Here is a 16,489-nt window from a genome sequence, read left to right as displayed (position 1 = left end):
AAGGCCTAATCACTTTCCCCAGCTAAGAGCACAGGCCTCCTCCCTCTTTCCTAATTGGTCGCCAGTTCTTTCTTGCGGTATTCAGACCCACCATCACAGACATTCCGTACACCGACTAAAGCAGCTATGCCACAGTTCCGTTCAGAGAGCCCGCTGACGGAATCATCGTCGAGCGACGCCGACTCCGCGTACGAGCTCGAGCACTCGTCGGACGAAGAAACAGATGTGAAACCACGCACGGTGCCCAAGCACCTCGAGAAGATGGTCGCAGCAGCAGAGATGTTCGATCCCGTCGACGCTGAACGCAAGTGCTATCGATGCTGGAAGCTCGGTGTCGACTGCCTGCTGCCGTTTGAAAAGGACCAGATCGACTCCAAGTGCAACCGGTGCGAAAAGGACCGCAGATCGTACTGCAACGTCAATGATCGGCGTGAGTTAGCTGCTGCTGCTCTTCTCGTCAAAATCCCTCGCTCGGAGCGAGCGGATGACTGACCTCCTCTGTTGCAGCAGCGGTCAGATTGATCAATTGCACGGCTGAAACGCGCTTCTACGGCATGTACTACGAGGCGCTCCACAAGAAGCACACAGGGGAAGATCCCGTCAGCACGGACTTTGATCTGGCTTCGATGGATATGGACATCATCAATGCCGACGAAGACATGAAGAGGATGCACCAGACGCTGTCAGCCAAACAGGCCGCGCTCGAGCGAAAGAGGGCCAAAACAAGACGGCGCGCGCAGGTAGATCAGGGCACGGGTCCTCTCAACGAGCATCCGTGCTTCCACTGCAGGGAACATGGCTATGCCTGTCGGCCAGCGAAAGAGGAAGCTATCAAGAAAGATCCTCGGAACAAGGACAGATGTCACGTATGCATCGGCAGGGCCGGCCGCTGCAATGCCAACAAAGTTCGTGAGTGTCACATTGCCCGATACAGATCTCAGAGGGGAAAAAAATGAGTCAACTCACAAATCATACTGATACTACATTGCCAGAGCTTCGCTTTGGTGAGGGAACCAAGGCAGAGCTTCTGAGAAAGTACTATGCCGGCCTGGAGGACCTGGTAAACAGCGATAAGGCCGGTTCCAAATGGGTCCCGCCCGACTCCGACATCAAGCCAGAGACTCTGGAGGCGGATCTTGTGGACAAATTCGGTCTCCGAAGGCGATACGATTTTGTGATGCAAGACCGCGCAAAGGCCGATATCAAGGGCAAGGCCCTTAAGTTAAAGAAGGAAAAACAGAGAAGCATCAAGCGGGATGGGACCCAAGAGGACGGAGTAAGTTGTAAGAGTGGCGTACAGGAAGAGGAGGAGGATGACAAGAACAGCAATCGAAACGGGAAAAGTAGCCAGTACAAGCTTGAAGTTGCACGCATCAAGAGGTCTGACAGCAGCCCCGAAGAACGCTCAACAAGCGCCCTTGCCACCCCAGCACCACTCGCATCAACCACCCACCAAAGCACCCGCTCGCCCCATCAAGACAAACCAACGGTCGCTGAAAGGCGCAGCACCGACGGTTCCACCCTGACAGGAAGTCCCTCCAACATCGAGTCACTTACGACAGATGAAATGCAAGAAACACAGGGAATTGATATGCCTCAGCTTGCGGACAATGTAAAAGGTGCCGACACGAGCAGTCGTGATTCCTACTGGGAGTCACTATGTTCGTCTCCAACAATGCCAATCCAGGCGCCAGAAACGAGAAGAAGAAGCGATGGGCTAACACAAGAGACAGCCATCGACGTGGATACCAGTGACGAAGAAAGCCTGAGGCCACTTCGTGATAGCAAGGTTTTCCGGGACCAATCCGTGGTAAGTCTAGTGTATTTGTTCTTGCATGACCCATTCTTGACCTTGCTGTACACTCTCAGAAACAAGTGAAGTAAGAAGACGATGGGGGTGACGAGGGTGTTGCCGTGCAGCTCTGTACTTCCGAAGCAGATACGGTGTCGAGTGAGGGGAAGCAGCAACAGGATAGGAAAAGGCGTGGCCAGTCCCGATACAGGAATGAGCCGCCTTTGTTCAAACGGATGCGAGCCAGTCTAAATCTCGACGAGATCCGCGCTGCCGGTCATCAAAGAGAATCATGCAGCCGGGCACACGAAGCCTGGTTGGCTCACGAACGCGCTGAGGACCGTCTGAAAGAGGCTGATACCAATTTGGAGCACGCGGATGAGCAGCTGCAATTACTGATTGTACCACGACCTCACCATATCGGCCTATGGAACAGCAGTAAAGGAGACATAAAAGGAACACAACAGCGTCAAGTCGCAGAAGCTCGGCTCGAGGCCTTGAAGGAAGAGGTCGCGTCTGCACGACGAACGGAAGAGGAAGCCAAGACACTGCTTGCAACTTGCCTCGAGGAGGTTCCCCGAGACTCATGGGAATTTATTCGCAAGTGTGTGGAGGAGGAGATGTCCCGCGAGCGACGAGGTAGGAGGAAGCAAAAGGCAGCGTAAAACAGAACCTTGGCCTTAGCTGGTGTCTATTGAAAAGCTCAGAGACACGTTGAGAGTGATATCCTTCGGTAAGATCTCAGGCTGGCGTGGCGCGCAACTTCTTTACGATAGAGCTGAATGCAATGACGATGAATGCAATGACGAAATTTACTTGACGGTGAATGTTTTCGCCTTGCTCCTACATCAGAGCAACTAGACCCATGTAAGGTCCCTCTTCTTCGGATCTTGCCCACTCTACCCCCGATCAACAGATTTCGATTTGTAGACAAAGTGCAGGACGACGGGAGTCGTCAGTGAGGATTATGAGCAAGCAGCAATTCGTCTTTCCTCCTTCATATCAAAATTGATAAAAAAGCAACGCATGAACATGAGCCCAAAGAGAGATTCGATTCGATTCGTGAGGACACAACCAGGAAGGAGACTACACTACATGACTTCGGCACGTCTTTTCGTTTTTGGTGTTTTGTTTTGTTTTATCTTTGTGGTTTTTTTTTCTCAAGTTGCATCTCTTTGCTCTTGTTCAGGCGCTTGGTCCCGCTTGGTCTTTAAGTCCTTCTTTCCGGCCCTCAGCTTCCTTGCGTCTTCTCTCCTTCAGATCCGCTTGCGCTTGAGCTGGTTTGAGTGCTTCTCTCAATAATTCAGTCTCCTTGCGCCTTCTTTCCTTGAGCTTCTTGTTGTCAAATCCCGTCCCTATGAGCCCGGCTTCTATGCGTTCCTCTTTTTCGCGCTTCTCAAGTGCGTCACTGAGCTCAGTAAGTTTCTCTGTCTTTTCCTCCATCGTCATCTTTTTGATGGAGATCGGGAGCTCGTCTTCGGGCAAAATAGGGAGATTGACCTTAAGCTTTTTCAGTATCAGCGACACACTCTCCTTCTCCATTTCAAATTCCAGAAGGAGGTTTCGAATGGAGCTGGGCTTGCTGCGTGGAAAATGCCCAACCTTGAGTCTTCTGATGTTGCAATCAATCACGTTGAGTCTATGGCCCAAGGCATCCGAGTAATCCAATGCAGCAATTTGTATGTGCGCCATTTGAAGGTGAAAGTCGGCGTCGAACGAGCTCTTGCCGCCTTCGGTCCCGCATTTGAGAAGTTCCGCATTGTATCTGCTCCGGAGCTCAGTCAACAGTTTACGACTCGGCTGCGTGGAAAGGAAATCGTCATCTAGCGGCAGAGGCGGTCCGGTGTTTTCCTTTTCCTCTTTCGATTCAGTGTGTGTTGTTGCCTCTCTCCGAACTTTCGCTTCCCACTTTGTAACAGCTTTGAGGTGACAACGGTGAAGCCGGGATTTCGCTGAGCCTGCTCGCCCCTGTACGGACGTTTGGCCTCCTCCTCCTCCTCCTCCTCTTCGCTCTCTGTCTCGGTGCTGAGCATCCTCCTCCTCCTCCTCCTCCTCCTCCTCCTCCTCCTTCTCCTCCTCCTCCTCCTCCTTCTCCTTCTCATGCTCCAGTTGGGGATCATCCTCTTTGAGCAAAAGGTTGTCGAACCTGTCGTACACGGCGTCGAAATGCTTTTCTCTTTGCTCATCCCCTTGGCGCCTTTGCACAGCGCGACGGTACCTTTTTCTCCTTGTTTCCACATCCAATTTGGAGAGTTCCCAAGGGTCGTTTCTTTTGTCGATAGGTAGAAACCTTTTGATCTTCTTCAACAACCCTGGTATCAACTGTTTCTCCAAGCCGCACTGCAGAGCGGCAATGTCTTGATCGTCCTCGATAAGAGCGTCCGGGCTCGGTACAGTGACGCTTTTTATCGCATTGAGCCTGGATTTGAGCGCCTCTCGATACATCTCCGCAGCATCGTGTAGCACCTGGTAAGCCTCATGGAGTTCTCCATCCTTCAGCCCCCTGAGGTGCATGATCTCCGACTTTGACAAGTAGGAGGCTTCGTCATTGTATGCTTTCCGGAGCTGAATCCAATAGTCCCTTGGCATCCTCGCGATATCAATACTGTCACCTGCATCTCCTGCAGTAGCAGAGATATGAGCTTTATCGCGATCGTGCTTTGGCGATTTCGAGGTACGACTACTTTCCCCTCGACCTCCTGCAGCCGCAGGCAGATGCACAAGGTGGACGAGGAAGAGAAGTGCGACGAAGAGTAAGCTCGACTTGAGGAGTCGCATCGTAATGGGTGTGATGGGGGAATGAAAGAAGAGGGGGAGAGTCGCTCTACGTTCTTTTATAAGTGATCCATCATACTCTGGAGCTTTCACCGTTCGCCCCATCTTGATCTAGCCTCTCTCCTTGTTTATTGTTTTTGGCCGTCTACAATGCTAGTGTGGTCAGATATTCGACGACAGTGCCGACTAGAGTAAAGTTCTTACTCCCCGTTTCAACTTTTCACTCAGAGGTGTTCTCGCTTGCTCGGGAGGGTTTCGGTCACTGCTTTGGTGGTAGCTATCGCGGCATAGCGTGCGTCAGCCGAGCAAAGAAACATGCAGAGGGCAAGCAGCTGCCGGCGGTCAGTGGCTGCAAGTTACTTTTCCGATCGTCCAAAGAAAAAGAGGAGAAGATGTCTTGCAGCCAAATGCCCAAAGGCCTGGCCAGATGGAAGCATGCATGGTTCCTTATTAGATCGATACGAAAGCGCTTACGGCGCGCAGGCGTCGTCGCGCCGAGGGCTAGGGGAGAAGACACAGAGTTGCTCCCGAGCTAAAATTTCTCATCTCCACCTAGCTCGCGCGCAGTTGACAGAGCTTGCTGCCTATTTATTCTGCTCTCTTCAGCCCTCGATCTGTGAAAGCCCGGATGGCGATGTTTGGAGCTCTTCGCGGGGCTCACTTACAACGGCCTTGTCACTTACGCCTTGCTCACTTTCCCTCGGTCAGACAACATGCTCGCTTCAACACAACAGTAGCATTCAGGCCGTCCCATGCGGCGAAACTGCCGAGGGGAGGTCGCCCACCGCCACGGACGCCTGAGGACCTCTTTCCTGACTCTATTCCCAGAGAGGGAGAGCTGGTCAACCCGTCCGGGCGCATCTACTCGGTTCAGAGGCCGATTGAGATACAGGACCCTTTCGCAAACAGTCAGACAGTCCTAGTGACGCCAGACGAAGCGCGGGCGCCTCCAATCTTGGGCGCCCTGGCCTTTCTGCTGGGAGGCTCCTCGCTCATCTATCTCGGAACGGCCCTGTATCAGAACAAGGAGACGGACCGATTGGTGCGAGAGATAAAGGGGCATTCCTCCAAGCCGAGCATCTTTGGAGACTTCAGCAGCTTCTTCACGGGAGGGGGTATTGCGGATGCAGCGAGGGGAGGCGGCGTCACCCAACGACAGCTCATGGCGGCCAAGAGGCAGGAGGAGGCCGAGAGGCATGGGTGGAGATTGACATGGCTTCTCGGCTGGTGTGATCAGCTTCATCTTCCTGCGCCGGTTCGAGAGTTTGTTGGTCGAGCGTACACCTGGGGTGCCGAGAGGTGAGGGGTGGCCCTAGCTGTGGCTGCATGCGGGCCTATCGCTAACTTCGTTGTGACAGCTACCTGGAGCTCCCGCCGTACAAGCAGGCTCTCATTCCAATTGTCGCAATCAACACGACCATCTTTCTTGGCTGGCGCCTCGCCATGCTGCGCCCTCTGCAGCAAGGCCTGTATCGCTTCATGGCCACCCACTTCCTGCACGCACCCTCGGCAGGCCGAAGTTACACCACGCTGACATCGACCTTTTCGCACATGGGCGGTCTCCACTTTCTCTTCAACAACATTGCCCTCTGGTCTATCGGCGCCAGCTTCCTGCTCCAGCCCGGCTTCCTGTCTTCGCCAAATAGCGACGGCAAGCTGCATCACTCTGCCGAGCCGAGCCTCACGCCGCATTTCCTCGCATTCTTTGCCACCGCCGGCATCTTTAGTGCCACGGCTTCGCACCTCGTCACCGCCCTGCGCTTCCGCCTCGTGGCACGCAAGCTGGGATCTGACGTCGCCAAGACGCTGGTCGGCCGGATCCCGAGCCTGGGCGCCAGCGGAGCAGTGTACAGCGCCTTTGTCATGTCCGCGCTCGCCTACCCCGACGCCCGCATCTCGCTCATCTTTCTTCCCATGTTCAGCTTCCCCATCGGCGCAGGTGTGGGCTGCATGGTTGCCGCCGACGTGCTGGGTGTGCTGAGAGGCTGGAGGGCCTTTGACCATGTCGCCCACCTGGGAGGCGCCGCTTTCGGCTATGGATACTGGTACTACGGGAATGAAGTCTGGGAGCGGGCCAGACGAGAGGCAATGGCCATTCAAAAGAGGCTGAGGAGGTCCAACTAGAGTGACGCCGTCCGCCCTTCTTCTTGCATCGGATCTTCCCTATCCCTCCTTTTCCTCTGTTCACACCCGCTTGCATTTGTACTGTACTATTAGGTTCCCCTCTCACGCACCACTCTTCACCACTTTTGCAATGCTTCTCTGGGATTGTCTTGTTGCCAATGATACTATCGATCTCTGTTCTACAGTCGTGGCTTCGCAAACGTGAGACCTTCCTTCTCGGCCTGCCGTTGCCAAGCGCAAAGCACTTCTGCCAATTTCTCGCCTAATCGCAGCTCGTTTTGTGTCAGTGGCAAGGTTTTGTCAAGAGCACAAGCGTCAAGCGTCGAGACTCACCAAGCAAGCCGGGCTGGTGCTGCACGACGAGATGGTCGCCCTCCATGGCCTCCTGCGATCCCCTGTCCGGCGCGACGCTGGCCACGATGGCATTCCTGACCCTCGTCGCGCCCTCTGGGCTCCCCTTTCCGTCAAAGTTGTAGTTGGTCGCATGGCTGCCCGTCATAGTGATGACGTGCAGCCTGCTGCGCCTCTCGGCCACGTTCAAAGGAACAGGGTAGGCGAAGCGGCCCATCCACGACATGGAAAAGGCAAATGCCTCGGACCACTTTGACATGCACAGCGTCACCTCGTCCCGGCCCGGCGACAGAGGTCGGAGGCCGAAGCGGAGATGGAGATCCAAGACGGCGGGATGCCAAGCCTGGAAGAATGGCTTTGACCTAAAGGACCTCTCGGCCTCTTTGCTGTTTGTGCGTGAAATGGGAGGGGTACTATCAGTTGACGTATACAACGGATGCAAGTCCGGACGACTGACCGGGAGGGAAAGACATCCTTGCGAGCGACGGCGCTCCTGGCCATGGGCATGTCCATGGGGATCGGCATGTCGGCCACTGTTTGATAGCGACAGATCAGAGGCGCAATTTTTAAACTAGCATTCATACACGCAACTCACAAGTCTCAGGGGGGCCGGTGACTGGGTCGAGAATGATGACGCCCTCGAACAGATCCGGGACGTGGTCGTTGAGGATCTTCATTGCGACTGCGCCTGCAATGCGGGGAAGGTCGCCCTTGAGCTGCTAGAGGACATGAGGCACAGGAGACTCAAACTCACTGAAGCTATGGCCGACACCGATGATCCTCCTCCCTCTTCTGCCCTCACCCCTCCGCGTCCTGCGCAGCGTGTCGGGCGGCCAGACAGGCCCCATCTCGGCGAGCCCCTCTGCCTTGGAAGCCGAGAGGTGCCGCCGTGGAAGGTAGTAGTCTGCAAATTGAAGCAGGTCACGGGGATGGTCCAGCCACGTAAAGGCCGAACCGAGGTGGGGCTCGTTGAGAGCGCCTGCATCGCCCGAGTTGATGCAGTCGACCGACCAGATCTCCTGGATCTTGGCTGGCTTGAACGATGACGACGACGACGCTTCCCTCGCTTCGATTGCTTTGACCAGCGACTCTGCAAACGTTTCCCAGATCTAGTAAAGAGAAAAAGCAGGTGCAATGCATGCGTGCAAACCATGACTCAGCTCGTGCTTCTCGCATTGTCTCCCTTGCCTGAATTTTCTCGAGATCTCACCTCTTTGTGGAAGCCGTTGGCGTGGGCCAAGATGAGAGTGATGCCTTCCTCGTCGTCTTGCGCGTCCGCAGCGCCTGCTGCCCTCGCATCCCTTGCGCCATACTTGGATCCGCTGTCGACGGGCACGATTCTCTGCACCGATCCCCACAGCGGCGGCTGATCTTCCCGGACGAGGCCCTCTGCGATCTTCTTGGCCTCCTCGACGCTCTCTGGCGGATAGTAGCTCTCGAAGCTGAAGCGGCTGACGAGGTCCTCGAATGTCTCAAAGTCTGCCTTGCGCTGCTCGCGCTCGGCCTCCTTTGCCTGCGAAGCCGTCGAAGCCAGGGGTGCAGGTGGGGCTTCGGACGGGGGTGCAGTCGCCGCAAAGTGGGAGCGGGGATAGGCGGCGGGGAAGAAGTGTGTCGAAGCGACCCAGGATCTCTGTGACGAGTGCGACGTGAATGCAATGCGATCGGGACGCGGATGGCCCATGGGCAGACGCTCCAAGGGTGGACCCGCCTTGAGCACAGCAGAGGGATTCGGGGCGAGCGGAAGCAGGTGGAGTGCCTTGTCCATGTCGGGCAGGATCGCACCGGAGCTCTTGATTACCCGAAACCCTTCGCCTCCGCCTCCTTCGCTTGTAGCCTTCGCCATTCTATCGAGACAACGCTGTCGAGAAAGCAAAAGTCTGTGAGGGAGTCGGAAAGAGAGCGAACAAGTTGGGTAACAAGAAAAAGAGACAGAAAAAGTTGGTGGGGAAACTGGTCCGGCATTCGGGCAACCCAATTTCCGAAAGCCACACCAGATGGAGAAAGCTAAGTCAAGCAAAGTCTCGCACGGGAGACTGTTGCCGTCGTGCAGCCCTCCTTCATGGAACGACTTGCGGAATAAGCGGGTCGACAAAAAGAGAAAGAAACCCCATTCATTGCAGTGGAGAGATTGAGTAGTGAATAGCTGCCCGATTGATTAATGAGAGCTGCCTCGGTGCTACTTTAGAGTACTAGGGATGGGTGGACGTCAGGGCAGGATCCCCAGCAATCTTGCAATTGCCCACTGTACTAGCTATAGCCTGGCTGAAACGATCTATCCGATACACTGGATCGTCTACTTTTATAAAGTGCAAGTTCGCGGGCTAGGAGTCAAGGGACAAACGTGGTTGGGACAACCCTGACACCTTGTGACCGAGAATGAGAGGGAGCAAAACTAGTTGCACTGACGGGTCTCGCCGAAGCGCGCGCGTCCGTGCACACGCGCTAATCAGGCTCAGCTGTAGGTCCAGCCGTCGCCACCCCGACACGACACCCTCAAACCATCATCCTAATCTTTACACCCGGTCGAGTCGCGCGACTCAGAGCTCATCACAGGCCCAACACTGGTGCCAGCGATCTGTTCTAGATCTGAGAGGGCACTAGTTCACTCCTTGGCTCTCCCTCCGCTTCTCACTGCCAACTACGAGCGTCAAAAGTCCGGCCATTGCCCCCACACACGTGCTGTGCAACGTTATCGCGAATGATGCCTTCGCTAGCCGAGCTTGAGCAATGGATGGAAGAGCAGCTCCCTCCAAACCTCGTGAGTCCTACACAGAGAGAGAGCCGGAATGAGTAACAACGTCAGGAGAGCTTACCTAGGGTGAAATCACTCGAAACAGCACGATCTGCCCCATAAGGTCCATGCCACCTTGCAGGCCTACTCTGCACAGATCTACACGCAGCTCTCTGACCTCACGCCGTCGCTGAGCCGAATTGAGGACTCGCTCAAGGAGATTCCGAATCTGGTCGGAAATGCTGCCTCATCGTCGCAGCAGCTGTTTCAACAGCCACCCCCGCCGCCCACCAAGGTGCCTACGCTGATGGAACGCATTGCAGAGCGAGCCGATGCCATCACCGGCAGTCGTCGGCGGACCAATGTCGTCGCCGGTGTTGCTCTCGTCGGTATCAGCGCTGCCGTCGTCTCGCAGACGCTGTGGCCGACGGCGGCGCGACGGCGGAAGCATGCGTTGCGAAGCGCCAAGACTGTCAACGGGACGCGCCGGGAGATCATTGGTGAGTCGCCGACCTCTTCTCTTCTGCTATGCTTACGACTACAGAACGCTGACCAAAGCACTCATCACCATCAGTGGTTCTCGGAGGCGACACGCCCATCGGGCAGGCCCTCTGCCACCAGCTGTCGACACAAGGCTTCATCGTCGTCGCCAGCGTGTCGAACGAGCAGAGCATGCAGAACTTTGACTCCCTCATCCCACCCTCGTCGCGAGGTTTCATCAAGTCGATCATCCTTGATCCGTTTGGTCCCCAGCCACAAGACATCGGCGCCTTTGTCGCTGCGGTCTCTTCCAGCCGCGAGCTTCGATGGCCGCTGACCAGCGCGGGGGACCCTTATGCGCGCCCCGGCCAAGAGGCTCAGGTCGTCGGTCTGGTCAATTCGCTCAGCTACCGCTCAGCCGGCGAGGTCGCACCTGGGCTGGCTACCGACACCCTCGCTTCCTCACTTCAGATCGACCGCCTTACTGATGAGATGCAAAGGAGAGTCATCACTCCATTGGCCACCATCTCTGCCCTCGTCCCACTTCTCTGCGCCCTGGGACACTCGGCCGATGCCGAGGAAGCCGCCGATGCCTCGCCAGCTGTCATTGTGTCCCTTGTCAATCACGGAGGCGAGACTGACTCGTACTCGACTGCGCTGCGAGGCGGCATGAGGCGCATCCAGCTTCATCAGAGCCAGACGACCGAATCAAGGCGTAGAGCGCTCTCCGCTGCCTCTTTGGCAGGTAGCAATAGCAGACGGAGACGCCTGTTGGTGACGACTTTGGAGGCCAAGTCCTCTTCCCTGCGCACCCTCTTTGCCTCTCTTCTCCCTTCCTCTATTGGCGGTGGCGCGCCAGCTCTGACAACGTCAGTCATTGGCATCTCCTCGAGCAAGCGCTTCATCTCTTCCTCTGCCGCCCAGAGGTCCGAAAGCGAGAGTAACAAGCCCGCGAGACCGACATACATGCAAAGGAGCCCATCTATGAGCGCGTCCAAGGCTCAGAAGGAGGTCGAGTTCAAGCGCGTTCTCGAGGCCACCACGGCCGTGCTGCTGTCTCCGCTGGCCACCAAGGCGCTTCGTCCAGTGTACACGATCCGGCTACCCGCTGTGGCTAGCAGTGCTGCTGCGGCCGCCGACGGTAGCAGCAACGAGCATCGTCAGCTCGAGAGCACCTTGCTCCTCAGGCTTCTTCACACGACGTCTGTACCCTTTGTCATTCTTGCCAGGACAATGGGACGCTGGCTCAGCATCAACCCTTCCTCGTGGTTCTCGTCCACCTGCCACGACGCTCGCGGCCCTGGCTATCGACGCTCGTGGTACAACCCGAGACCGGCGTATGGACCAGGACCAGGACCAGCTTCCAATACACACTCAAGGACGTCGATTCGTCGAACAGAGGAAGCCAACAAGCGCGGCGAGACGTCGACGGCGCCCCAGGACCAGAGCCGGAGACGAAACCGGCCAATGTCGGCCGCCTCTACCAGCTCTTCAGAGGCCAAATCGAGCGAAGCAGCGCCACCATCCAACAATGGCATGAGCAGCTCGGGCATCTTCAGCAGCGTCCCAAGCAGCGCCTTTGGCGATGGCGAGGGTGTGCCTGACCTCGACAGCGAGGATGGCAATGCCAGCCCGTTTGAGGCTGAATCGCCGCCACTTGCTTCTCAAGACTCGAGCACGCAGAGGCATAGGCAGCAAGATAATGAGTCCACCCCCAGTGCAAGCCGAGTCGAACACGTCTATCAAAGCTCTGCACCACCTTCCAGCCGCGGCACCGCCCCCTCGGGCACTCGCAGCCCGCTCGGTGCGAGCTGGGTCGCGCTCGGCGAGTCTCAGACTAGCGAGGGTGGCAGCAGCACCTGAAGTCTGGCTCTCTCCTCCTCGCCATTGTTGCTCTTCAGTGCATCTCTTTCCTGATTCTTGTATATTGTAGCCCACCCTTTCATGGCCTTGGAATTTGAAGAAGTCTCTTTGCGCGCCGCGGAGATAATGTGGTGCAGAGTGATACGGCCGAAGTGGGGGGTGCCCTTTGTGAGCTCCACATTTCCGAAAGCCCACAGATACTGTACGTGGAGAGAAGGGAGCGGGAATAAAGGAGGCAAAGGGTCGGCCTGTCTTACAAAGACGAACATTGATGCTCGTTACTCCCACACGTCTTCTTCCCAGAGGCGCTCTTACTTTCGTTGCACACCAACAAAGACGAGCCTTTGCTTCCAGTCGTATAATCGCCGCCATGCAGCCCATCAAGCTCTACACCTGGAGCACGCCAAACGGCTTCAAGGTCCACACGCTCTGCGAGGAGCTCAAGAACGACTACCCGGACTTCAAGTACGAAGTCGTGCCCGTCGACATTGGCAAGAACACGCAAAAGGAAGACTGGTTCCTCAAGGTGAGTCTTGCGCTTCCCTATCCTCTACCGTCGTCCAGCTTGCTCCGGCTCTTTTTAAGTCAAGCTGCTGACGCTTGGTTGATGTTGTGCAGATCAACCCAAATGGTCGTATCCCTGCCATTGTCGATCCCAACCAGGGCGACTTTGCCGTCTTTGAGACAGGTGAGTTTGGTCTTCCCGTCTCTTCTCTCTCTGTAAAGCCGGGCAAGCTCATGGGAAGGACCGCCGACACAGCTGCCATTCTCCTCTGGCTCGAAAAGTACTACGACAAGGACCACAAGTACTCGTGGCCCTCGACAGACACCAACGCCGACAAGTACCGCTCCGAGGTCCTTCAGTGGATCTTTTTCGTCCACGGCGGCGTCGGCCCCATGCAGGGCCAGCTCAACCACTTCCGCATGCAGGCCGTGGGAGACAGCAAGAACGTGGTCCCCTACGCCTACACCCGCTACCTAGTGAGCATTCATCCATGGCGTCTATCGAAGTTCGGCTCATTGATGCTTTATCTCTCCCTCCCGTTCCTCCTCGGCAGAACGAGACCAAGAGGCTCTACGACGTGCTCGAGCTGAGGCTCAAGGACCGCGACTGGCTCGTCGGCGAAGGCCGCGGCAAGTACTCGATCGCAGACATGAACGCATTCGGATGGGGTAAGTCCTCATGTCGTCGTCATCCTCCACGCCCCGCCCTTGGACAACCTTTCTGACTGAAAACTTCATCTCTGATCCAGTGGCCATCCACGGTTTCTCTGGTATTCCCAGGAGCGAGTTGCCGCCAGGCGTTAAGCGCTGGGTGGACAAGTGAGTGTCTCCTCTGCCTCTCTTTTACGCACTGCTGTTTCTTCGGGCGCCTGACTCTTTCGTCAACTCAAAGCAACTGGGCTCGACCCGCCGTCAAGAAGGCGGTGCAGCTGCCGCAGCAGTCCGGCTTCATGAAAAACATCATGGAAGACCCCGAGTGGGTGGCGGACAGGCCTCAGCTCTAATGACTGGTGCTAGGAACAGCGATCTGAAAGTCTCATAAACCGTAATCGAATGCTTTCTGCAAGAATGAAGATCGATTCCCTCTCCAACGTTTCGCCTGCTTGCTATGCCGCGCGGGTGGTCGTCTTCTACAGCCGTGAGAAGCGAACTGGAAACTGGAGATAGGAAGTCTGATGAGTCGGTGCGCTAAAAACCCTTCTTGGCGTTCACAAAGAGTCAGCCTCACCGTGCCATTGACCCCCTCTACGATGTCTGACGAGGCCACGGGCCGCAAGAAGCCCGTCTGAGCGAGGAAGGATGAAGGAGTGGGCTTAAACTTCCCTTCGACCTTGTAACAATGGACATGGTGACTCACCCCGGCTGGACCAACTTGTATCTCACCGTCAGGAGTTGCGACGGTCTCGAAGCGATAGCGGCGAATGAGAGTGCAGACGAGGGCCTTGAGCTGGACGAGCGCAAGGCGATTGCCGATGCATGAGCGCGGACCAACACTGAAAGACAGGAGCAGCTGGGAAGCGGGTGAGCCTGCAGTAATTGTGCTCCATCGATCTGGGTTGAAATTTTTGGCATCTGGACCCCAGATCTCCTCGCCTGGTTGGCGTTGAGAAGTGTATTGAGCAGTCGATGAATGTACCGCCAAGCAAAAGCGACTCACCAGTGTTCATCAGGTGGACCTGTAAGGGGGAAGAGACTGTCAATTCTTCGTCAGAAAGAGATGCTCCACTTGTCGACGCACAGGGATCATCAGCCTTTGCCCTCTTCGAACAACGATCTTGTCGAAAGTCCTGGTCTTGGACCCAGCGCGACAGGGGTAGGGTCGCGAGAGCGGTAGCACGGCCATGTCATCGGCCACTTCCCTTACCACCTCGGCCGTCGGTGATGTGAGACCTTGACGAGCAGTCAGTGCCCTGTGTGCAAATGGGTGTATCGCTCGAGAGTTTTCACTCACGGAGCGACTCCTTTACAACATGGTCAAGAAAGATAAGGCCATTGAGCTCGTCGAGTGCGACGGCCTCGCGGTCGCCAAAGGCCCCTTGCACCTCGTCCCGGAGTCGGGTCTGATACTGGATATTCTCTGGCAGAGAGAGGTAATGGAATAACCACGACATGCCTGAAGATGTCGTCCCAACCGCTGCCGTTCTCTTTCATCAGGTCTCGAGACTAGAGACTAGAGAGGGCAGAAGGCGAGAACTGGACTCACCACCAGTCATGAAAGTGTTGACCTGCGCAATAATCTCTTCGTCGCTCATGCGGTCTCCTTCCTTGAGCTTTGGGTCCATGTTTGCCCACACGCAGTGGTCGAGCAAATCTTTTGCCTGTCGCTCGCCACCGCTCAGGAGCGCCCTTCTCTCATCGAGGAAGCCCTTCGCGGTGCTGGAGAATGTCTCAAAGACGTTGCGCAGGTTGACGTTGCGCTCTGTCGGCAGGGACCGCACCCATGCAAAGCCGGGCACCTGCGCAAGCGCCAAGAGGACCATGTCGCGCGGCTTGGGCTTCAGGAGAATTTTATTGAGCAGATCAAACGCGGCGCGGAGAGGGTCGGGGGCTTGCTCCTTGTCGCTGCAGAGTTCGGAGAGGGCTCCTAGATCACGCGAGAAACCGACTTGACCAATGATGCTGTACATATTCGTTTGATAAGCTATGCAGCGAAGGGGCTCTGGAAAGCGAAGGCGAGAGGAGAGGGGACCGGGAACAGGAACTCACTCGAGGGCTAGCTTGGAAGCCCAGAGTCCAAAGTCGATCACAACCTCCTCCTTGTGTCCCACCTTTTGCAGCTCTCTTATCCCCATCTTTATCCGCCCACTGATGCCGTCGTCAATAATCCCGGCCAAGCGGCCGGCCTGCTCAAAGATGGCGGGGACCATGCCCCGGAGTGCGCCCTGCGCAAAGGCCGGTCCAAGCTGCTTGCGCTGGCGCCGGTGCGTGGGCCCGTCGACGACAAGCAAGCCGCGGCCGAGGGTGCGTGTGAGGATACGCAAGATGAGCGGCGGCTTGACAAAAGCATCGAAGCTGCGCACGCTCAGGACGTGCTGCACGGCCAATGGGTCGAACAGCACAACGCGCGGGGTGGAGAGGACGTCGCGGTAGACAAAGACAGCGGCGGCCGTGCCGTCGGCCGTGCAGCTGCGCGTCGAGTCGAGGAGGAGCTCCTGCGCAGAGGCCGCATCAACCGGGCGTCCAAGGAGGGAGAGATCACCGATGATGAGCCTCTTGATACGCTGCTTTAGACCCAAGGCGCGGTCGCCCAAGGGCGATGCGTAGGGGATGTGGCTCAGTCCAGATTCGCGCGCATGGATCGCGCTGGCCAGCTTGCCGATTCGCATGAGAAGGAATGCAAGGCAGACGGTGGATAGCACCAAATAGACATGCCAGGCGGAAAGCACTGGAGTCTGAGTCGCCATGCTTTTCGTCCGTCCGATCGTCATCGTCGTCGTTGTTGTTGTTGTTGTCCGCTGACCGCACTCAATCCTCTGTCCCTTGTCAAGGAAGGGCGTCCGTGCGAGTTGCATGCATTAGACTAAAAAAAACCTCAGGAACCGCTGTCAAATGAGGCTTGTGGTATCTTCGCTTCAGCAGTGGCGGTAACGTACTGTGTAGAATAGCTAGTAGCGAGACAGAGGAACAACTTGTCGGACTGATGAAGATGCATTCAGCAGGGGCTGCTTTCGTGGTAGAGAGAGCGCATCATTAGGGTTTGACTCCCACGGTGCGTTTTCAATCGTGAACGCGCCACGATGTATTTTTGTACCGTCGGACGTGCATTTTCGGCCGTCGACCTGCAATTTCAACCGCCCCTGCCTGTTCAGACTAATTGAGGGTAGTCGTGCCATTTCTTTTGTCCATTTCTTTTGTCTCAAGTGGAGCTA

General features: G+C 56.3%; 7 protein-coding genes across 7 annotated transcripts; 4 read left to right on the top strand and 3 right to left on the bottom strand.

The window, feature by feature from the left end:
* Positions 1-126: 126 nt before the first annotated feature.
* On the top strand, positions 127-2,754 carry FA10DRAFT_260994 (hypothetical protein; the record flags this gene model as incomplete). Its single annotated transcript, XM_025520057.1, has 6 exons — positions 127-430; positions 508-909; positions 993-1,810; positions 1,921-2,431; positions 2,495-2,525; positions 2,709-2,754. The coding sequence occupies 6 exons, from the start codon at positions 127-129 to the stop codon at positions 2,752-2,754; spliced, it is 2,112 nt and encodes a 703-aa protein (XP_025376303.1).
* Positions 2,755-2,977: 223 nt separating this feature from the next.
* Positions 2,978-4,570, bottom strand: FA10DRAFT_294937 (hypothetical protein; the record flags this gene model as incomplete). The annotated part of the gene is made up of 1 exon (XM_025524454.1): positions 2,978-4,570. The coding sequence occupies one exon, from the start codon at positions 4,568-4,570 to the stop codon at positions 2,978-2,980; it is 1,593 nt and encodes a 530-aa protein (XP_025376302.1).
* Positions 4,571-5,163: 593 nt separating this feature from the next.
* FA10DRAFT_267707 (hypothetical protein) lies at positions 5,164-6,871 on the top strand. Its single transcript, XM_025522023.1, has 2 exons — positions 5,164-5,866; positions 5,926-6,871. The coding sequence occupies exons 1-2, from the start codon at positions 5,196-5,198 to the stop codon at positions 6,689-6,691; spliced, it is 1,437 nt and encodes a 478-aa protein (XP_025376301.1). The 5' UTR covers positions 5,164-5,195; the 3' UTR covers positions 6,692-6,871.
* On the bottom strand, positions 6,602-9,101 carry FA10DRAFT_267706 (hypothetical protein). Its single transcript, XM_025522022.1, has 6 exons — positions 8,253-9,101; positions 7,797-8,151; positions 7,638-7,730; positions 7,500-7,575; positions 7,025-7,428; positions 6,602-6,953 (listed from the first exon to the last, which is right to left on the bottom strand). Exons 1-6 carry the CDS (start codon positions 8,883-8,885, stop codon positions 6,871-6,873), a joined length of 1,644 nt encoding a protein of 547 aa, XP_025376300.1. The 5' UTR covers positions 8,886-9,101; the 3' UTR covers positions 6,602-6,870.
* A 470-nt stretch (positions 9,102-9,571) lies between these two features.
* FA10DRAFT_135800 (hypothetical protein) lies at positions 9,572-12,254 on the top strand. Its single transcript, XM_025518008.1, has 3 exons — positions 9,572-9,800; positions 9,880-10,273; positions 10,348-12,254. Exons 1-3 carry the CDS (start codon positions 9,741-9,743, stop codon positions 12,114-12,116), a joined length of 2,223 nt encoding a protein of 740 aa, XP_025376299.1. The 5' UTR covers positions 9,572-9,740; the 3' UTR covers positions 12,117-12,254.
* Positions 12,255-12,486: 232 nt separating this feature from the next.
* FA10DRAFT_286994 (glutathione S-transferase) lies at positions 12,487-13,624 on the top strand (the record flags this gene model as incomplete). The annotated part of the gene is made up of 6 exons (XM_025524114.1): positions 12,487-12,642; positions 12,735-12,804; positions 12,877-13,097; positions 13,175-13,289; positions 13,370-13,439; positions 13,513-13,624. 6 exons carry the CDS (start codon positions 12,487-12,489, stop codon positions 13,622-13,624), a joined length of 744 nt encoding a protein of 247 aa, XP_025376298.1.
* On the bottom strand, positions 13,358-16,282 carry FA10DRAFT_135944 (cytochrome P450). Its single transcript, XM_025518009.1, has 9 exons — positions 16,214-16,282; positions 15,327-16,151; positions 14,824-15,239; positions 14,572-14,754; positions 14,359-14,510; positions 14,278-14,296; positions 13,978-14,213; positions 13,849-13,905; positions 13,358-13,777 (listed from the first exon to the last, which is right to left on the bottom strand). Exons 2-9 carry the CDS (start codon positions 16,130-16,132, stop codon positions 13,751-13,753), a joined length of 1,896 nt encoding a protein of 631 aa, XP_025376297.1. The 5' UTR covers positions 16,133-16,151; positions 16,214-16,282; the 3' UTR covers positions 13,358-13,750.
* Between the last annotated feature and the right edge of the window lie 207 nt (positions 16,283-16,489).

The sequence above is a fragment of the Acaromyces ingoldii genome, assembly GCF_003144295.1.
Source record: "Acaromyces ingoldii strain MCA 4198 unplaced genomic scaffold FA10scaffold_4, whole genome shotgun sequence".
In the NCBI taxonomy this organism is placed as follows: Eukaryota; Fungi; Basidiomycota; class Exobasidiomycetes; order Exobasidiales; family Cryptobasidiaceae; genus Acaromyces; species Acaromyces ingoldii.
The sequence above is the reverse complement of the archived record's forward strand: the minus strand, read 5'-3'. Positions and strand labels throughout refer to the sequence as shown.